General features: G+C 47.4%; 1 protein-coding gene across 1 annotated transcript in view; it reads right to left on the reverse strand.

The window, feature by feature from the left end:
* The window catches only part of DNAJA1 (DnaJ heat shock protein family (Hsp40) member A1), a 219,653-nt gene that overhangs the window by 120,001 nt on the left and 76,921 nt on the right, over window positions 1-22,731 (reverse strand). Inside the window, exon 7 of the mRNA XM_069237476.1 lies at window positions 2,340-2,455. Coding sequence (XP_069093577.1) covers window positions 2,340-2,455 — 116 coding nt within the window. The remainder of the gene's footprint in view (window positions 1-2,339; window positions 2,456-22,731) is intronic.

Below are 22,731 nucleotides of genomic sequence, written 5' to 3' on the forward strand. Positions count from 1 at the left end.
GGATCAGTCTCCCAAGTTGGATAGCTGGTATAGAGGATTGAGGGGGACCACTCCAGATCACCACCTGTGTTGCTGGATCCACACAGTTTTGCACAAGAGAGATCCACTCAGCCAAACGTCATTGCAGTTGGTGCCTGCAGAGGCAGGAGAGCGACTACTTCACTCCAAGGGAGATTCAGTCTTGCTTCTTGTGCATGCAAAAGACTTGTCGCATTCAGAGGATGCACAGCCAGGGAAATGTTGCAGAAGGAGCTGGGGGAAAAAAAAAAATGTTGCAAAGTTGAGTCGTCCCTGGAGTTGCAGATTGTCAGGTCCTGGAGGGTCCCGTTGCAGCCCCGGTGGCCAGAAAATGAAGTAAACTATGCAGGAGTCCTGCTGGAATCTTCCACGTCAAACCCTGGAGGGAGACCCTAAATAGCCCGGGAAGGAGGAATTGGTCAATTAGCAGGGTGACCACCTACCAGGAGGCAGGGGGCGACGTCAATTGCCTGACTTGGCCCCATGCGATCAGGGGCCACTGCACACCTTGGATTCAAGATGGCAGAATCAAGTGGCCACTTAGAGGAGCTTTGGGCACCACCCATCAGGTGGTGATTGAGTGGTCACTTCCATTGCTCAGTTTCACGCCAGAGAATGGACCAAGGGTCCTTGGACTGGTGCAAACCAGTTTATGCAAGGAAGTCAAACGTGCCCTTAAAAGCACGGTGGCTTTTGAAAGGGGGGGGGGGGGGGGGGGGGCTGTCCCTCCCAAACCGTGTAACACTTATAAGGGAGATGGTGTGTTCTGCCTCTTTCAAAGGAAATTCTTTGTTCTGCTGAGCATGCTAAGCAGCAGGAGGGCAGTAACCTGCCTGTGGGGTGGCAGCAGAACAGACTGTCTTGAAAACCCCAGAAGACTGGTAGGAACAATACTGGGGGTCCTCCAAGGAGCCCCTGGAGTGCATGGAATTATACTGACATGTTTCATACCAAACAAGCCCAGGTTCGGAGTTACCATTACAGAGCTGGACACAGTTAGCGGTGCCCTGTGTCTAGTACGCAGGTAAAATAGCTTCCCCACACTTACGAAGTCCAGTGTACTGGAGCTGGAGTTCGTAGGGGCACCTCTGCTCCTGCAGGGGTGCCCTCACACAGGTAGCTGCATCCTGTCCTCTGGGCTGGGAGGGCCTACCATAGAGGTGACTTAGTGACCTTGTGCAGTGACCTGTAGTGTATTCACCTTTTCCACACAGGCTGCCATGGCAGGCCTGCAGACATTTTGCGTGGACCCCCATGGGTGGCACCACACGATGTAGCCAATGAAGATCCCCCCCCCCCGACCCCTGACCCTCCCACCCCAACCCCCCCCCCCCAACCTCCCCAGTGACCCAATGGCCTTAGTACCCGAGTACAAATACTAGGGACATGGGGGCACCAGTATCCTAACAGGGGTTGTGCAAAGTCCTAAGCAACCAAATTTAGAGGGAGAGTGCTCAATCACTGGGGTCCTGGTTAGCAGAAACCGATGCGAAAACAGACCAAGCATGCTATTAGCAGGCAAATAGTGGAGGTGACCATGCCAAGAAGTTACTGTCTTACAAAGTGATAATGCTCCTACCCACTCATAATTTCTCTTATTTCAAGTCCTACTGTTTGTCACAGTCCTGCTATCCCACTGTTTCAATGGTGGTTGTGGCCACACTGATCTGTGGGTCTGCCTCAAAAATAACAAGTGAATGCATTTAAAAAGTTGCTAAGAGAACTTGCAAAAAGATATTCTGCCATTTGTGAATCCTGAAGTTTGATTTACACTTTCACATCACAAAGTTCCAGCAAGGAAGTGGGCTGGCAAACCAAATGCACTACAATGTAACAGAACTTTGAAATATGTACCCAGTAAAATTAGTTTGAACATATGCGTCAGACATGGAGAACAGGAATTCTGCACCCAGGGGGCCACATTGCCACTCCTGGGAAAGATTTCGGGAGATAATCTATGATGTGTGTGAAATATTCCTGATGAGCCAGGAGACAGTCCAATATGGACCATAAAAAACACCAGTGTTTTTTTTTTGTTTTACAGTAACTCTAGATACATTTTAAAATAACACAAATCAAGCATTACCTGCATCATTTAGCTCTAATCTGCAAGTACTCAAGATCCCCCTTGAAACTAAGTGGACCAGGTCAAAAAAAAAAACTTATTAGCGGAAGCAAGGTATTACTGAAAATATATGATCTCACCAAAAACAGGTTTAATCTGTCGAACTATAAAACTAGTTAGAGTCAAAAAGGGGACTAAGCACTAAAAACAAATACTCTGGTTAATTCACAAGCAAAAAAAAACACATATTACTTACCAGGATGAGAAGTTATGACAATAGTTCTACTGTCCAATGTACAAATTGGTCTTTGGAAACCACACAGTGCCTCAACTAACTCGATCTCCATATGCATCAAGAGGTCGTCACCCCGTCTGACATAGGGGGAATAGAAAAAAAAATGAATTGTATTGTGGAAGCCTTAAAAATTGTACAAGTGAATGAAATACAGACAGTGAAAGCTACAGGAGAAGATTTACTTACCTTTACAATAGTTTCTAGTGGTGGAAATCATTTCCAGCATAATGTGCTGCAAAATATTCAGTTTGATCCCAGAGTCACAAAGGATCCAGAGCATCTTTAATACTGTTTTGATGTAATTGAAGTAAACTGCAAAAGGGTTTCGACCCCCTTAAACATGTGCTTGCTAGGAATGAGCAAATGTTCTGCTCCTTTTTAGAATTGGGTTTTGATACAAATAAACATTTACATTATTTTAAACTAAATCAGTCACTAATTTACATTTAAGTGAAAAAACATCTGAAATGCATGTTTGCCATTAAAAGCAGTGTCCATCTCCTTTGCCTTCAGCAGGAGTGAAAACGTGCCACACCTTCACCATTTCTAGAAGTTGCACTGTCCCAACATACACCATTGTTCAGTTAATGATGGCTATTTTTGAAAGTTAGATTGACAAGGACTGAACACAAAGAAATACAGGGTCCTGGCTAACGGAAAGCAGTGAGAGGCTCATGAACACACAGAAATTATCCATAAAGGATAGCTAGGATTACAAATGTAAGGCAAAGTTGGATACTTGAAATAATCCTCCAAGATGTTTATCTGTAAAATAGAGGCAGAAAAATACCACTCACGGGAGCACACTAAATTGTGTTATCACTTAGAAAACATGCAAGAGTCGGCGTTTTTGTATAGACACGCCTATAAGCAGCAAGTAATTGTGAAGGAACAGGAAATGCATTTGGCAGTGAAAAGGGAATAAAACTCTAAAAACAGCCCCCCCCCCATTTTTATATATATATATATATATATATATATATATATATATATATATATATATATATATGGAAAATGTCACTTACCCAGTGTACATCTGTTTGTGGCATTAGTCGCTGCAGATTCACATGCTGTGCACATCCCGCCATCTTGTGTTGGGCTCGGAGTGTTACAAGTTGTTTTTCTTCGAATAAGTCTTTTTTCGAGTCACGAGACTGAGGGACTCCTCCCATTTTGACTCCATTGCGCATGGGCGTCGACTCCATCTTAGATTGTTTTCCCCGCAGAGGGTGATGTAGGAGTTGTGTATGCTAGTAATAGTGCCCATGCAATGGAGTGAATAAGTATGTACATAATGAAGTTTAAAGTAATATATTTACAAATGTTCAAGATCAATTTCTAAACGGCTACAGGCTCCCGGGGAGGCGGGTGGGCGCATGTGAATTTGCAGCGACTAATGCCACGAACCGATGTACACTGGGTAAGTGACATTTTCCGTTCGATGGCATGTGTAGCTGCAGATACACATGCTGTGCATAGACTAGTAAGCAGTTATCTCCCCAAAAGCGGTGGTTCAGCCTGTAGGAGTTGAAGTTGTTTGAAATAATGTTCGTAGTACAGCTTGACCTACTGTGGCTTGTTTTGCCGTTAACACATCTACACAGTAGTGTATGGTAAATGTATGAGGCGTAGACCATGTTGCTGCCTTACGTATTTCGTTCATTGGAATATTTCCTAGAAAGGCCATGGTAGCACCTTTTTTTTCTCTGGTTGAGTGTGCCTTTGGTGTAATAGGCAGCTCTCTCTTTGCTTTAAGATAGCAGGTTTGAATACACTTAACTATCCATCTAGCAATGCCTTGTTTAGAAATTGGATTCCCTGTATGAGGTTTTTGGAAAGCAATAAATAGTTGTTTTGTTTTTCTAATTAGTTTTGTTCTGTCAATGTAGTACATTAGTGCTCTTTTGATGTCTAATGTATGCAGTGCTCTTTCAGCTACAGAATCTGGCTGTGGGAAGAACACTGGTAATTCTACCGTTTGATTCAAGTGGAACGGTGAGATCACTTTTGGTAAAAAAAATTGATTTGTCCGTAGAACTACTTTATGCTTGTGTATTTGAATAAATGGTTCTTGTATGGTAAATGCTTGAATTTCACTCACTCTTCTTAGAGATGTGATGGCAATTAAAAATGCAACTTTCCATGTTAAGTATTGCATTTCACAAGAGTGCATAGGCTCAAAAGGTGGACCCATGAGTCGTGTTAAGACAATGTTGAGGTTCCATGAAGGAACTGGTGGTGTTCGTAGTGGTATAATTCTTTTTAGGCCTTCCATAAATGCTTTTATGACTGGTATCCTAAATAATGAAGTTGAGTGCATAATTTGCAGGTAGGCTGAAATTGCGGTTAGATGCATCTTTATTGAAGAGAAAGCTAGCTTTGACTTTTGCAATTGTAGTAAGTATCCTACTATATCTTTGGCAGATGCGTGTAAGGGTTGAATTTGATTATTATGGCAGTAATAAACAAATCATTTCCACTTATTTGCATAGCAGTGTCTAGTGGTAGGTTTCCTAGCTTGTCTTATGACCTCCATACATTCTTGTGTGAGGTCTAAGTGTCCGAATTCTAGGATTTCAGAAGCCAAATTGCTAGATTCAGCGATGCTGGATTTGGATGTCTGATCTGTTGTTTGTGTTGTGTTGTGTTAACAGATCTGGTCTGTTTGGTAGTTTGACATGAGGTACTACTGAGAGGTCTAGTAGTGTTGTGTACCAAGGTTGTCTTGCCCATGTCGGTGCTATTAGTATGAGTTGGAGTTTGTTTTGACTCAATTTGTTTACTAGATATGGAAGGAGTGGGAGAGGGGGAAAGCGTAAGCAAATATCCCTGACCAGCTCATCCATAACGCATTGCCCTGAGACTGATCTTGTGGGTACCTGGATTTGGCATTTTGAGTTTTCTTTTGTTGCAAATAGATCTATTTGTGGTGTTCCCCACATTTGGAAGTAAGTGTTTAGTATTTGGGGGTGAATCTCCCATTCGTGAATCTGTTGGTGATCCCGAGAGAGATTGTCTGTGTAAAGAAATGGCTCCCTGTTGCAGTTACCCCACACTTTTTGCCTGATACTGATGCTGACTTGACTGAGAAGTGTGCTGGGACCCTGCTAACCAGGCCCCAGCACCTGTGTTCCTTCACCTAAAATGTACCATTGTATCCACAATTGGCACACCCTGGCATTCAGATAAGTCCCTTGTAACTGGTACTTCTAGTACCAAGGGCCCTGATGCCAAGGAAGGTCTCTAAGGGCTGCAGCATGTCTTATGCCACCCTGGAGACCTCTCACTCAGCACAGACACACTGCTTGCCAGCTTGTGTGTGCTAGTGAGGACAAAACGAGTAAGTCGACATGGCACTCCCCTCAGGGTGCCATGCCAGCCTCTCACTGCCTATGCAGTATAGGTAAGACACCCCTCTAGCAGGCCTTACAGCCCTAAGGCAGGGTGCACTATACCATAGGTGAGGGTACCAGTGCATGAGCATGGTACCCCTACAGTGTCTAAACAAAACCTTAGACATTGTAAGTGCAGGGTAGCCATAAGAGTATATGGTCTGGGAGTCTGTCAAACACGAACTCCACAGCACCATAATGGCTACACTGAAAACTGGGAAGTTTGGTATCAAACTTCTCAGCACAATAAATGCACACTAATGCCAGTGTACATTTTATTGTAAAATACACCACAGAGGGCACCTTAGAGGTGCCCCCTGAAACTTACCCGACTGTCTGTGTAGGCTGACTAGTTCCAGCAGCCTGCCACACCAGAGACATGTTGCTGGCCCCATGGGGAGAGTGCCTTTGTCACTCTGAGGCCAGTAACAAAGCCTGCACTGGGTGGAGATGCTAACACCTCCCCCAGGCAGGAGCTGTGACACCTGGCGGTGAGCCTCAAAGGCTCACCCCTTTGTCACAGCCCAGCAGGGCACTCCAGCTTAGTGGAGTTGCCCGCCCCCTCCGGCCACGGCCCCCACTTTTGGCGGCAAGGCTGGAGGGAACAAAGAAAGCAACAAGGAGGAGTCACTGGCCAGTCAGGACAGCCCCTAAGGTGTCCTGAGCTGAGGTGACTAACTTTTAGAAATCCTCCATCTTGCAGATGGAGGATTCCCCCAATAGGGTTAGGATTGTGACCCCCTCCCCTTGGGAGGAGGCACAAAGAGGGTGTACCAACCCTCAGGGCTAGTAGCCATTGGCTACTAACCCCCCAGACCTAAACACGCCCTTAAATTTAGTATTTAAGGGCTACCCTGAACCCTAGAAAATGAGATTCCTGCAACTACAAGAAGAAGGACTGCCTAGCTGAAAAACCCCTGCAGAGGAAGACCAGAAGACGACAACTGCCTTGGCTCCAGAAACTCACCGGCCTGTCTCCTGCCTTCCAAAGATCCTGCTCCAGCGACGCCTTCCAAAGGGACCAGCGACCCCGACATCCTCTGAGGACTGCCCCTGCTTCGAAAAGACAAGAAACTCCCGAGGACAGCGGACCTGCTCCAAGAAAAGCTGCAACTTTGTTTCCAGCAGCTTTAAAGAACCCTGCAAGCTCCCCGCAAGAAGCGTGAGACTTGCAACACTGCACCCGGCGACCCCGACTCGGCTGGTGGCGATCCAACACCTCAGGAGAGACCCCAGGACTACTCTAAGACTGAGTACAAAAACCTGTCCCCCCTGAGCCCCCACAGCGCCGCCTGCAGAGGGAATCCCGAGGCTTCCCCTGACCGCGAGACTTTGAATCCAAAGTCCCGACACCTGGGAGAGACCCTGCACCCGCAGCCCCCAGGACCTGAAGGACCGGACTTTCACTGGAGGAGTGACCCCCAGGAGTCCCTCTCCCTTGCCCAAGTGGAGGTTTCCCCGAGGAACCCCCCCCTTGCCTGCCTGCAGCGCTGAAGAGATCCCTAGATCTCCCATTGACTTCCATTACAAACCCGACGCTTGTTTCTACACTGCACCCGGCCGCCCCCGCGCTGCTGAGGGTGAAATTTCTGTGTGGGCTTGTGTCCCCCCCGGTGCCCTACAAAACCCCCCTGGTCTGCCCTCCGAAGACGCGGGTACTTACCTGCAAGCAGACCGGAACCGGGGCACCCCCTTCTCTCCATTCTAGCCTATGTGTTTTGGGCACCACTTTGAACTCTGCACCTGACCGGCCCTGAGCTGCTGGTGTGGTGACTTTGGGGTTGCTCTGAACCCCCAACGGTGGGCTACCTTGGACCAAGAACTAAGCCCTGTAAGTGTCTTACTTACCTGGTTAACCTAACAAATACTTACCTCCCCTAGGAACTGTGAAAATTGCAGTGTCCACTTTTAAAACAGCTATTTGTGAATAACTTGAAAAGTATACATGCAATTTTGATGATTTGAAGTTCCTAAAGTACTTACCTGCAATACCTTTCGAATGAGATATTACATGTAGAATTTGAACCTGTGGTTCTTAAAATAAACTAAGAAAATATATTTTTCTATATAAAAACCTATTGGCTGGATTTGTCTCTGAGTGTGTGTACCTCATTTATTGTCTATGTGTATGTACAACAAATGCTTAACACTACTCCTTGGATAAGCCTACTGCTCGACCACACTACCACAAAATAGAGCATTAGTATTATCTATTTTTACCACTATTTTACCTCTAAGGGGAACCCTTGGACTCTGTGCATGCTATTCCTTACTTTGAAATAGCACATACAGAGCCAACTTCCTACAGTCTGCTAACTGGTTCTGAATTCCTGGAATAAATTGTGCTATTAGGCGAATGTGGTTGTGAATCGCCCAATGCCATATTTTCTGTGTTAGGAGACACAATTGTGTTGAGTGTGTGCCTCCCTGTTTGTTTAGGTAATACATTGTTGTCATGTTGTCTGTTTTGACAAGAATGTGTTTGTGTCTTATTATGGGTTGAAATGCTTTGAGCGCTAGAAATACCGCTAACAGTTCTAAGTGGTTTATGTGAAACTGGTTTTGCTGTATGTCCCATTGTCCTTGGATGCTGTGTTGATTGAGGTGTGCTCCCCACCCTATCATGGAAGCATCTGTTATTACGTATTGTGGCACTGGGTCTTGGAAAGGCCGCCCTTGGTTTAAATTTATACTGTTCCACCATTGAAGCGAGATGTATGTTTGGCGGTCTATCAACACCAGATCTAGAAGCTGACCCTGTGCTTGTGACCATTGTGATGCTAGGCACTGTTGTAAGGGCCGCATGTGCAACCTTGCGTATGGGACAATGGCTATGCATGAAGACATCATGCCTAGTAGTTTCATCACCAGTTTGACTTGTAGCTTTTGATTTGGATACATGGTCTGTATCACATTGTGAAATGTGTGAACTCTTTGTGGACTTGGAGTGGCAATCCCTTTTGCTGTGTTGATTGTTGCTCCTAAGTATTGCTGTGTTTGACATGGCAGAAGGTGTGACTTTGTGTAGTTGATTGAGAATGAAAATGTCACTTACCCAGTGTACATCTGTTCGTGGCATCAGTCGCTGAGATTCACATGGTATGCATGAGCTCGCCATCTGGTGTTGGGTCGGAGTGTTACAAGTTGTTTTTCTTCGAAGAAGTGTTTTCGAGTCACGGGACCGAGTGACTCCACCTTCTGTGCTCATTGCGCATGGGCGTCGACTCCATCTTCGATTGTTTTCCCCGCAGAGGGTGAGGTAGGAGTTGTACTATAGTAATAGTGCCCGCGCAATGAAAAATGTAAGTATGTACCTATTAAAGGATTAAGTAATATATATACAAATGTACAAAATTGAAGGTAACTTCTGAACTGCTACAGGCTTCCGGGGAGGTGGGTGGGTCCATGTGAATCTCAGCGACTGATGCCACGAACAGATGTACACTGGGTAAGTGACATTTTCAGTTCGATGGCATCTGTCGCTGTAGATACACATGGTATGCATAGACTAGTAAGCAGTTAGTTCCCCATAAGCGGTGGTTTAGCCTGTAGGAGTAGAAGTTGTCTGAAATAGAGTTCTTAATACAGCTTGACCTACTGTAGCTTGTTGTGCGGATAGCACATCTATACAGTAGTGTTTGGTGAATGTGTGAGGCGTAGACCAAGTGGCTGCCTTACATATTTCTTGCATTGGGATGTTTCCTAAAAAGGCCATTGAAGCACCTTTTTTCCTTGTTGAATGTGCCCTGGGAGTAATGGGCAGTTGTCTTTTTGCTTTAAGGTAGCAGATTTGGATGCATTTAACTATCCATCTGGCTATACCTTGTTTTGATATGGGGTTACCTGCATGAGGTTTTTGGAATGCAATAAATAGCTGTTTAGTTTTTCTGATGTTCTTCGTTCTGTCAATGTAGTACATTAATGCTCTTTTGACATCTAATGTATGTAGTGCTCTTTCAGCCACAGAATCTGGCTGTGGGAAGAATACTGGTAATTCTACCGTTTGATTTAGATGGAATGGAGAAATAACTTTTGGTAAAAATTTTGGATTAGGTCGTAGGACGACCTTATTTTTATGTATTTGTATAAAAGGCTCTTGTGTTGTGAACGCTTGAATTTCACTTACTCTTCTTAGAGATGTAATGGCGATGAGAAAGGCAACTTTCCAGGTGAGGAATTGTATTCCGCAAGAGTGCATGGGTTCGAAGGGTGGGCCCATGAGTCTTGTTAGAACCACGTTTAGGTTCCATGAAGGAACAGGTGGTGTTCTTGGTGGTATAATTCTTTTAAGCCCTTCTATGAATGCTTTGATAACTGGTATCCTATACAAGGAAGTTGAATATGTAGTTTGCAGGTATGCAGATATTGCTGCAAGGTGTATTTTAATAGAAGAGAAGGCTAGCTTTGCTTTTTGTAAATGGAGCAAGTAATCTACTATATGTTTTGGAGTAGCCTCTAGTGGTTGTATCTGATTATGATGGCAGTAACAAACAAATCTTTTCCACTTACTTGCGTAGCAGTGTCTAGTGGATGGCCTTCTGGCCTGCTTTATGACTTCCATACACTCTTGGCTAAGTTGTAAGTGTCCGAATTCTAGGATTTCAGGAGCCAGATTGCTAGATTCAGCGATGCTGGGTCCGGGTGTCTGATCTGTTGGTTGTGTTGCGTTAACAGATCTGGTTTGTTGGGCAGTTTGATGTGTGGTACTACAGACAGATCTAGCAGTGTTGTGTACCAGGGTTGTCTTGCCCACGTTGGTGCTATTAAAATGAGTTTGAGTTTGTTTTGACTCAATTTGTTTACTAGGTAAGGAAGGAGAGGGAGAGGAGGAAAAGCGTAAGCAAATATTCCTGACCAGTTCATCCATAGGGCATTGCCTTGGGATTGCTTGTGTGGGTATCTGGACGCGAAGTTTTGGCATTTTGCGTTCTCTTTTGTTGCAAATAAGTCTATTTGTGGTGTTCCCCAGAGTGTGAAGTAGGTGTTCAGAATTTGTGGGTGGATTTCCCATTCGTGGACTTGCTGGTGATCTCGAGAGAGATTGTCTGCCAGCTGATTCTGGATCCCCGGAATAAACTGTGCTATTAGACCAATTTGATGGTGGATTGCCCACTTCCATATTTTTTGAGCTAACAAGCTTAACTGCGTTGAATGTGTTCCTCCTTGTTTGTTTAGATAATACATCGTTGTCATGTTGTCTGTTTTGACAAGGATGTATTTGTGGGTTATGATTGGTTGGAAAGCTTTTAGTGCTTGAAAAACTGCTAATAATTCTAGATGATTTATATGCAGTTTTGTTTGATGTATGTTCCATTGTCCTCTTATGTTGTGTTGATTGAGATGTGCTCCCCACCCTGTCATGGAAGCATCTGTTGTTATTACGTACTGTGGCACTGGGTCTTGGAAAGGCCGCCCTATGTTTAAATTTATACTGTTCCACCATAGAAGCGATAGGTAAGTTTGGCGGTCTAGCAACACCAGATCTAGAAGGTGACCCTGTGCTTGAGACCACTGTGAGGCTAGGCACTGTTGTAAGGGCCTCATGTGCAGTCTTGCGTTTGGGACAATGGCTATGCATGAGGACATCATGCCTAGGAGCTGTAGTATTGTTCTTGCTTGTATTGTTTGGTTTGGAGACATGTGTTGAATGACCCTGTTGAAATTGTGGATCCTTTGTGGAGTTGGCGTTGCTACTCCTTTTGTCGTGTCTATTATGGCTCCTAGATATTGCTGTACTTTGCTTGGCAGAATGTTTGATTTTGCAAAGTTGACGGTGAACCCTAAATTGTAGAGGGTTTGTATGACTTGATTTGTGTGGTTTGAGCATTGTGTGAGCGAACTGGTTTTGATTAGCCAGTCGTCTAGATACGGGAACACATGTATTTGCTGCCTTCTGATGTGTGCAGCGACTACTGCTAGGCACTTTGTGAATACTCTTGGAGCGGTTGTTAAACCAAAAGGCAATACTTTGAATTGGTAATGTATTCCTTTGAATACAAACCTTAGATATTTCCTGTGTGATTGATGGATTGGTATATGGAAATATGCGTCCTTGAGGTCTAGGGTTGTCATGTAGTCGTGTTTTCTGAGCAATGGTAACACTTCTTGTAGTGTGACCATGTGAAAGTGGTCTGATTTGATGAATGTGTTTACTACCCTGAGGTCTAGAATTGGTCTCAGTGTTTCGTCCTTTTTTGGTATCAAGAAGTACAGTGAATAAACTCCTGTGTTTATTTGTGTGCTTGGTACTAATTCTATTGCATTTTTTTGCAGTAGTGCTTGAACTTCTATCTCTAGAAGTTGTGAATGGTATTTTGATAAATTTTGTGATTTTGGTGGTATGTCTGGAGGGAATTGCATGAATTCTATGCAATAACCATGTTGGATAATTGCTAGGACCCATGTATCTGTAGTTATTTTGTCCCATGCTTCGTAATATTGATGTATCCTCCCCCCCACTGGTGTTGTGTGGGAGGGGTGAGTGACGTGTGAGTCACTGCTTGTTGGTAGTGGTTTTGGGGCTTTGAAATCTTCCTCTATTCCTAGGAAATTGCCCCCCTCTATACTGGCCCCGAAAACCTCCTCTGTACTGTCCCTGGTAGGTGGGCGGTGCGGACTGTGAGGTGCTAGCTTGTGTGGCCTGACCCCGAAACCCTCCTCTAAAAGGTGTTTTGCGGAAGGTGTTATAAGATCCTCTGCTCTGCGGGGAGTAGAGTGCGCCCATGGCCTTGGCAGTGTCAGTGTCCTTCTTGAGCTTTTCTATAGCTGTGTCGACCTCCGGACCGAACAGAAGTTTCTCGTTTACTGGCATGTTAAGCACTGCCTGCTGAATTTCTGGCTTGAATCCAGACGTTCTGAGCCATGCGTGCCTACGGATGGTAACCGACGTATTAATGGTTCTTGCGGCCGTGTCTGCTGCATCCATGGAGGAGCGTATTTGATTGTTGGAAATGTTTTGACCCTCCTCAACAACCTGTTTTGCTCTTTTTTGCAGATCTTTTGGGAGATGTTCAATGAGATGCTGCATCTCATCCCAGTGGGCTCTGTCGTATCGCGCTAGCAGCGCTTGTGAATTTGCGATGCGCCACTGGTTTGCTGCTTGGACAGCAACCCTGTAAAGAAATGGCTCCCTGTTGCAGTTACCCCCCCACTTTTTGCCTGATACTGATGCTGACTTGACTGAGAAGTGTGCTGGGACCCTGCTAACCAGGCCCCAGCACCAGTGTTCCTTCACCTAAAATGTACCATTGTATCCACAATCGGCACACCCTGGCATTCAGATAAGTCCCTTGTAACTGGTACTTCTAGTACCAAGGGCCCTGATGCCAAGGAAGGTCTCTAAGGGCTGCAGCATGTCTTATGCCACCCTGGAGACCTCTCACTCAACACAGACACCCTGCTTGCCAGCTTGTGTGTGCTAGTGAGAACAAAATGAGTAAGTCGACATGGCACCCCCCTCAGGGTGCCATGCCAGCCTCTCACTGCCTATGCAGTATAGGTAAGCCACCCCTCTAGCAGGCCTTACAGCCCTAAGGCAGGGTGCACTATACCATAGGTGAGGGTACCAGTGCATGAGCATGGTACCCCTACAGTGTCTAAACAAAACCTTAGACATTGTAAGTGCAGGGTAGCCATAAGAGTATATGGTCTGGGAGTTTGTCAAACACGAACTCCACAGCACCATAATGGCTACACTGAAAACTGGGAAGTTTGGTATCAAACTTCTCAGCACAATAAATGCACACTGATGCCAGTGTACATTTTATTGTAAAACACACCACAGAGGGCACCTTAGTGGTGCCCCCTGAAACCTAACCGACTATCTGTGTAGGCTGACTAGTTTTAGCAGCCTGCCACAAACCGAGACATGTTGCTGGCCCCATGGGGAGAGTGCCTTTGTCACTCTGAGGCCAGTAACAAAGCCTGCACTGGGTGGAGATGCTAACACCTCTCCCAGGCAGGAATTGTCACACCTGGCGGTGAGCCTCAAAGGCTCACCTCCTTTGTGCCAACCCAGCAGGACACTCCAGCTAGTGGAGTTGCCCGCCCCCCTCCGGCCAGGCCCCACTTTTGGCGGCAAGGCCGGAGAAAATAATGAGAATAACAAGGAGGAGTCACTGGCCAGTCAGGACAGCCCCTAAGGTGTCCTGAGCTGAGGTGACTCTAACTTTTAGAAATCCTCCATCTTGCAGATGGAGGATTCCCCCAATAGGGTTAGGACTGTGACCCCCTCCCCTTGGGAGGAGGCACAAAGAGGGTGTACCCACCCTCAGGGCTAGTAGCCATTGGCTACTAACCCCCCAGACCTAAACACGCCCTTAAATTTAGTATTTAAGGGCTACCCTGAACCCTAGAAAATTAGATTCCTGCAACAAGAAGAAGGACTGCCCAGCTGAAAACCCCTGCAGCGGAAGACCAGAAGACGACAACTGCCTTGGCTCCAGAAACTCACCGGCCTGTCTCCTGCCTTCCAAAGATCCTGCTCCGGCGACGCCTTCCGAAGGGACCAGCGACCTCGACATCCTCTGAGGACTGCCCCTGCTTCGAAAAGACAAGAAACTCCCGAGGACAGCGGACCTGCTCCAAGAAAAGCTGCAACTTTGTTTCCAGCAACTTTAAAGAACCCTGCAAGCTCCCCGCAAGAAGCGTGAGACTTGCAACACTGCACCCGGCGACCCCGACTCGGCTGGTGGCGATCCAACACCTCAGGAGGGACCCCAGGACTACTCTGATACTGTGAGTACCAAAACCTGTCCCCCCTGAGTCCCCACAGCGCCGCCTGCAGAGGGAATCCCGAGGCTTCCCCTGACCGCGACTCTTTGAACCTAAAGTCCCGACGCCTGGGAGAGACCCTGCACCCGCAGCCCCCAGGACCTGAAGGACCGGACTTTCACTGGAGAAGCGACCCCCAGGAGTCCCTCTCCCTTGCCCAAGTGGAGGTTTCCCCGAGGAACCCCCCCCTTGCCTGCCTGCAGCGCTGAAGAGATCCCGAGATCTCTCATAGACTAACATTGCGAACCCGACGCTTGTTTCTACACTGCACCCGGCCGCCCCCGCGCCGCTGAGGGTGAAATTTCTGTGTGGACTTGTGTCCCCCCCGGTACCCTACAAAACCCCCCTGGTCTGCCCTCCGAAGACGCGGGTACTTACCTGCAAGCAGACCGGAACCGGGGCACCCCCTCTTCTCCATTCTAGCCTATGTGTTTTGGGCACCACTTTGAATTCTGCACCTGACCGGCCCTGAGCTGCTGGTGTGGTGACTTTGGGGTTGCTCTGAACCCCCAACGGTGGGCTACCTTGGACCAAGAACTGAACCCTGTAAGTGTCTTACTTACCTGGTAAAACTAACAAATACTCACCTCCCCTAGGAACTGTGAAAATTGCACTAAGTGTCCACTTTTAAAACAGCTATTTGTGAATAACTTGAAAAGTATACATGCAATTTTGATGATTTGAAGTTCCTAAAGTACTTACCTGCAATACCTTTCGAATGAGCTATTACATGTAGAATTTGAACCTGTGGTTCTTAAAATAAACTAAGAAAATATATTTTTCTATATAAAAACCTATTGGCTGGATTTGTCTCTGAGTGTGTGTACCTCATTTATTGTCTATGTGTATGTACAACAAATGCTTAACACTACTCCTTGGATAAGCCTACTGCTCGACCACACTACCACAAAATAGAGCATTAGTATTATCTCTTTTTACCACTATTTTACCTCTAAGGGGAACCCTTGGACTCTGTGCATGCTATTCCTTACTTTGAAATAGCACATACAGAGCCAACTTCCTACATTGGTGGATCAGCGGTGGGGTACAAGACTTTGCATTTGCTGGACTACTCAGCCAATACCTGATCACACGACAAATTCCAAAATTGTCATTAGAAATTGATTTTTGCAATTTGAAAAGTTTTCTAAATTCTTAAAAGACCTGCTAGGGCCTTGTGTTAGATCCTGTTTAGCATTTCTTTTAGAGTTTAAAAGTTTGTAAAAGTTTGAATTAGATTCTAGAACCAGTTGTAGATTCTTAAAAAGTATTCCAACTTTTAGAAGCAAAATGTCTAGCACAGATGTGACTGTGGTGGAACTCGACACCACACCTTACCTCCATCTTAAGATGAGGGAGCTAAGGTCACTCTGTAAAATAAAGAAAATAACAATGGGCCCCAAACCTACCAAAATACAGCTCCAGGAGCTTTTGGCAGAGTTTGAAAAGGCCAACCCCTCTGAGGGTGGCAACTCAGAGGAAGAGGATAGTGACCAGGAGGAAAATTCCCCCCTACCAGTCCTATCTAGGGAGAACAGGGTCCCTCAAACCCTGACTCCAAAAATAATAGTCAGAGATGCTGGTTCCCTCACAGGAGAGACCAACACCTCTGAAATCACTGAGGATAACTCCAGTGAAGATGACCCCCTGTTAGCCAGGATGGTCAAAAGATTGGCTTTGGAAAAGCAGCTCCTAGCCATAGAAAGGGAAAGAAAAGAGATGGGCCTAGGTCCCATCGATGGTGGCAGCAACTTAAATAGGGTCAGAGATTCTCCTGACATCCTAAAAATCCCCAAAGGGATTGTAACAAAATATGAAGATGGTGATGACATCACCAAATGGTTCACAGCTTTTGAGAGGGCTTGTGTAACCAGAAAAGTAAACAGATCTCACTGGGGTGCTCTCCTTTGGGAAATGTTCACTGGAAAGTGTAGGGATAGACTCCTCACACTCTCTGGAAAAGATGCAGAATCTTATGACCTCATGAAGGGTACCCTGATTGAGGGCTTTGGATTCTCCACTGAGGAGTATAGAATTAGATTCAGGGGGGCTCAAAAATCCTCGAGCCAGACCTGGGTTGATTTTGTAGACTACTCAGTCAAAACACTGGATGGTTGGTTAACTGGAAATGAAGTGTGTAACTATGTTGGGCTTTATAATTTGTTTATGAAAGAACACATTTTAAGTAACTGCTTCAATGAAAAGTTGCATCAGTATCTGGTAGACCTAGGTCCAATTTCTCCCCAAGAATTGGGAAAGAAGGCAGACCACTGGGTCAAGACTAGGGTAACCAAAACTTCCACTGGGGGTGACCAAAAGAAAGGGGTTACAAAAACTCCCCAGGAGAAAGTGGGTGACACTAGAAACAAAGAAAAAGAGTCCTCTGTAGGCCCCCAAAAACCAGAACAGGTGGGTGGGCCCCAAGACACAACCCAAAACAAAGGTGGGTACCAGGGTAAGAACTGGGATGCCACTAAGGCATGGTGCCACAACTGTAAACAGTCTGGGCACCACACCAAGGACACTTCTTGTCCCAAAAACAAACCCCAGAACAAGATTCCAGGGGTAACCAGTGTAGCCATGGGAGATGACTCCTCAGATGAGGAGGTCTTCATAGCCTTCAACTGGAAACAGGGCCCAACAGGTGAGTTGGAGATTCCAGAGGGAAGTAGACACTTCCACCACCTACTGGTGAATGGAATCCCAACCACTGCCCTGAGAGACACTTGTGCCAGTCACACTATTGTGCATGACAGGCTGGTGCTCTCAAACCAGTACATCCCAGGTGAGACTGCCAGGGTAAGAGTTAGCCTAGACAGGGTCACTAAGAGGCCTGTGGCTTTAGTACCCATAGAAGTGGGTGGCACTCTTAGCTGGAGAAGGGTAGTAGTCAGTACAGACCTCCCCCTTGATTGTCTCCTTGGAAATGACTACCCAGAGGTTAGTCAGAGCCCAAGAGAGGAACTGGTCCAGTGCCAGTCCTCTCCCAAGGATTCTGGAAGTCCTGCCTCTGCAGTAAATGCAAGCAGACCCCAGAAGAAGAAGAAAAGAAAACAGAGTAGGAAGGGTGGACAACCTTTAGCCAAGGTTACAGCAAGCCAAGGAGATTCTGCTCCAGTAGGGGAGAACTCCAAAAATGGCCCTGATAAAGTCCAACCTGACCCACAAGAAGTCCTGGCTAGTCAGGCAACTGTTAAACCTGAGTGGGTGGCCCCTCAGCTAACAGAAGAAAGAGTGGAAGAAGGGTGTTTACTACAAGATGTGGTAACCCCCCACTCTAATACAGCAGACAGGCAACCTGAACCCAAAGAAGCCTGTAACTTAGCCCCTTCCCTTTTAGGTGAAGAGCTAAAGGTGTGGTTCTGGGCACTGACAGCTGTCAGTGGCCTCTGCTGGGTGTTAGCCTTTATGGCTGCACTATCCTTGGCATGGTGGTCTGACCCCATGCCAAATAACAAGTTAGGCCCCCTGACCCTGTTGGTCATGGTGGGGTTACTCCAGCTCTGGGTAACCTCTTTGGGTAAGCTAGGGGTGACCCTGGCTAAGATAAGATTAGCAGAGGTGGATACCTCTGACCTCAAAATAGAGAGAATGGGTGAAGACATAAAAAGCACAGACAAGAGGCAGTTCAGACTAGGTCCTATCACTGTGGAAGTGGGTCAGTTCCCCAGAGGGAATGACCTGAACAGGAGGATGTAAGGCAGAGTAGGCCCTGCAACAAACCAGCCATTTCCTCTACTCTTCCTCGCCTGACAGACTAGGAAGACTCTTCCAGCGTTGGCTGAGTCTCCTGGCCTGTGGGCTGGGGGGGGCTTGTGTAAAGAAATGGCTCCCTGTTGCAGTTACCCCCCCACTTTTTGCCTGATACTGATGCTGACTTGACTGAGAAGTGTGCTGGGACCCTGCTAACCAGGCCCCAGCACCAGTGTTCCTTCACCTAAAATGTACCATTGTATCCACAATCGGCACACCCTGGCATTCAGATAAGTCCCTTGTAACTGGTACTTCTAGTACCAAGGGCCCTGATGCCAAGGAAGGTCTCTAAGGGCTGCAGCATGTCTTATGCCACCCTGGAGACCTCTCACTCAACACAGACACCCTGCTTGCCAGCTTGTGTGTGCTAGTGAGAACAAAATGAGTAAGTCGACATGGCACTCCCCTCAGGGTGCCATGCCAGCCTCTCACTGCCTATGCAGTATAGGTAAGCCACCCCTCTAGCAGGCCTTACAGCCCTAAGGCAGGGTGCACTATACCATAGGTGAGGGTACCAGTGCATGAGCATGGTACCCCTACAGTGTCTAAACAAAACCTTAGACATTGTAAGTGCAGGGTAGCCATAAGAGTATATGGTCTGGGAGTTTGTCAAACACGAACTCCACAGCACCATAATGGCTACACTGAAAACTGGGAAGTTTGGTATCAAACTTCTCAGCACAATAAATGCACACTGATGCCAGTGTACATTTTATTGTAAAACACACCACAGAGGGCACCTTAGTGGTGCCCCCTGAAACCTAACCGACTATCTGTGTAGGCTGACTAGTTTTAGCAGCCTGCCACAAACCGAGACATGTTGCTGGCCCCATGGGGAGAGTGCCTTTGTCACTCTGAGGCCAGTAACAAAGCCTGCACTGGGTGGAGATGCTAACACCTCTCCCAGGCAGGAATTGTCACACCTGGCGGTGAGCCTCAAAGGCTCACCTCCTTTGTGCCAACCCAGCAGGACACTCCAGCTAGTGGAGTTGCCCGCCCCCTCCGGCCAGGCCCCACTTTTGGCGGCAAGGCCGGAGAAAATAATGAGAATAACAAGGAGGAGTCACTGGCCAGTCAGGACAGCCCCTAAGGTGTCCTGAGCTGAGGTGACTCTAACTTTTAGAAATCCTCCATCTTGCAGATGGAGGATTCCCCCAATAGGGTTAGGACTGTGACCCCCTCCCCTTGGGAGGAGGCACAAAGAGGGTGTACCCACCCTCAGGGCTAGTAGCCATTGGCTACTAACCCCCCAGACCTAAACACGCCCTTAAATTTAGTATTTAAGGGCTACCCTGAACCCTAGAAAATTAGATTCCTGCAACAAGAAGAAGGACTGCCCAGCTGAAAACCCCTGCAGCGGAAGACCAGAAGACGACAACTGCCTTGGCTCCAGAAACTCACCGGCCTGTCTCCTGCCTTCCAAAGATCCTGCTCCGGCGACGCCTTCCGAAGGGACCAGCGACCTCGACATCCTCTGAGGACTGCCCCTGCTTCGAAAAGACAAGAAACTCCCGAGGACAGCGGACCTGCTCCAAGAAAAGCTGCAACTTTGTTTCCAGCAACTTTAAAGAACCCTGCAAGCTCCCCGCAAGAAGCGTGAGACTTGCAACACTGCACCCGGCGACCCCGACTCGGCTGGTGGCGATCCAACACCTCAGGAGGGACCCCAGGACTACTCTGATACTGTGAGTACCAAAACCTGTCCCCCCTGAGTCCCCACAGCGCCGCCTGCAGAGGGAATCCCGAGGCTTCCCCTGACCGCGACTCTTTGAACCTAAAGTCCCGACGCCTGGGAGAGACCCTGCACCCGCAGCCCCCAGGACCTGAAGGACCGGACTTTCACTGGAGAAGCGACCCCCAGGAGTCCCTCTCCCTTGCCCAAGTGGAGGTTTCCCCGAGGAACCCCCCCCTTGCCTGCCTGCAGCGCTGAAGAGATCCCGAGATCTCTCATAGACTAACATTGCGAACCCGACGCTTGTTTCTACACTGCACCCGGCCGCCCCCGCGCCGCTGAGGGTGAAATTTCTGTGTGGACTTGTGTCCCCCCCGGTACCCTACAAAACCCCCCTGGTCTGCCCTCCGAAGACGCGGGTACTTACCTGCAAGCAGACCGGAACCGGGGCACCCCCTCTTCTCCATTCTAGCCTATGTGTTTTGGGCACCACTTTGAATTCTGCACCTGACCGGCCCTGAGCTGCTGGTGTGGTGACTTTGGGGTTGCTCTGAACCCCCAACGGTGGGCTACCTTGGACCAAGAACTGAACCCTGTAAGTGTCTTACTTACCTGGTAAAACTAACAAATACTCACCTCCCCTAGGAACTGTGAAAATTGCACTAAGTGTCCACTTTTAAAACAGCTATTTGTGAATAACTTGAAAAGTATACATGCAATTTTGATGATTTGAAGTTCCTAAAGTACTTACCTGCAATACCTTTCGAATGAGCTATTACATGTAGAATTTGAACCTGTGGTTCTTAAAATAAACTAAGAAAATATATTTTTCTATATAAAAACCTATTGGCTGGATTTGTCTCTGAGTGTGTGTACCTCATTTATTGTCTATGTGTATGTACAACAAATGCTTAACACTACTCCTTGGATAAGCCTACTGCTCGACCACACTACCACAAAATAGAGCATTAGTATTATCTCTTTTTACCACTATTTTACCTCTAAGGGGAACCCTTGGACTCTGTGCATGCTATTCCTTACTTTGAAATAGCACATACAGAGCCAACTTCCTACAAACCCTCTTCCCGGCTGCATCGAACTTCCTACTTTCTTTATCTGGGGGAGGTGCATCCCCAGAAGTGTGCGAGTTTGCCCGTTTTCTGGCAGCCCCTACCACCACAGAGTCTGGTGGCAGCTGAGAGGTGATGAAGACAGGGTCCGTAGGAGGCGCCTTATACTTTTTGTCCACCCTAGGCGTCACTGCCCTACTTTTAACTGGCTCCTTGAAAATGTCCTTTGCATGGCGTAGCATGCCTGGGAGCATCGGCAGGCTTTGGTAGGAGCTGTGGGTTGAGGAGAGGGTGTTAAATAAAAAATCATCCTCTACTTGTTCCGAGTGTAGTTCCACATTATGGAATAGAGCTGCTCTAGCCACCACTTGTGAGTAGGCTGTGCTGTCTTCCGGTGGTGATGGCCTAGTTGGGTATGTGTCTGGGCTGTTATCAGACACTGGTGCGTCGTACAAGTCCCACGCATCCTGATCTTGGTCGTCGTGGCTCATGGCGGTGTGAGCTGGCGAATGTGACGGGGTGTAAGTTGGCGAAGCCGGAGTTACAGGTGGAGGCGAGGGAGGAGGTGTTACCTTTTGTGTTGTTTGTTGCTGAGGAGTAAACTGAAGCGTTCTCTTTCGTTTGACAGGTGGAAGGGTACTGATCTTCCCAGTCCCCTGCTGAATAAAGATACGCTTTTGCGTGTGATCCACGTCAGTGGATTGCAGTTCTTGTTCAAATCTATGTTTCTTCATTTGAGAAGACATAGAATGCTCTTCGGTATAGGAGCCAGAAACAGGGTCTGATGTCGCTTTTTTCGGCTCCGAAAGCCCTGTCGATTGTTTTTTCGGCTCCGAGGTAACCTTCCTCTTTTTCTGTGCCGAAAATTCTTGGCCTCTATGGTCTTCGGCGCCACTGTCTCGGCGTCGATCGGTGTCGACACCGAACTCTCGGTGTCGATGCTTCTGTTTAGCACTCTCTCGGTCCCGAGGAGGCTGCGTGCCGGTGTCTCGACCGAAGTCGGACGATCTCGACACTGTATGGGCCTTTTTCGGTGCCGATTGTTGGTCACCGAGAATTTGGGTGGAGCCATGGCCGGTTGGCAGTGGCGTCCCCTGGGCCTTCTTTCCTTTTTTAGGGTTTGATCTCGACGTCTTACTCACAGTTCTTGTAGAGTGTAGCTCGTCGGAGTCTGAATCCTGGATGGAAAAGGATTCCTCCTGTTCTTCTTCTGTCTCGAACTGTCGACGCTCTTTTGGCGTGGACGCCATCTGCAGTCTTCTCGCTCGACGGTCGCGCAGAGTTTTTCGGGACCGGAACGCCCGACAGGCCTCGCAGGATTCTTCACTGTGCTCGGGTGACAGGCACAGATTACAGACCGAGTGCAGGTCCGTATAAGGATATTTGTTGTGGCATTCGGGGCAGAATCGAAACGGGGTCCGATCCATCGGCGTTGTCCTCCACGCGGTCGGGCCGACTAGGCCCCGACGGGGTGCCGAAATCTACCCCGAAGGGCACCGAAGCGCTTCGATGTTCAACGCGTCGTCGTATGTGTCTATCTGTAACCGGATCGCAACGATACCGTCGAAAATCTTCCGTCTTCAGCTATCTTTCCGTTCCGAAACTCGGAGCGACATGAACACGTCCGAACCCGATGGCGGAAAGAAAACAATCGAAGATGGAGTCGACGCCCATGCGCAATGAGCACAGAAGGT

Source organism: Pleurodeles waltl, chromosome 1_2, assembly GCF_031143425.1.
Source record: "Pleurodeles waltl isolate 20211129_DDA chromosome 1_2, aPleWal1.hap1.20221129, whole genome shotgun sequence".
In the NCBI taxonomy this organism is placed as follows: Eukaryota; Metazoa; Chordata; class Amphibia; order Caudata; family Salamandridae; genus Pleurodeles; species Pleurodeles waltl.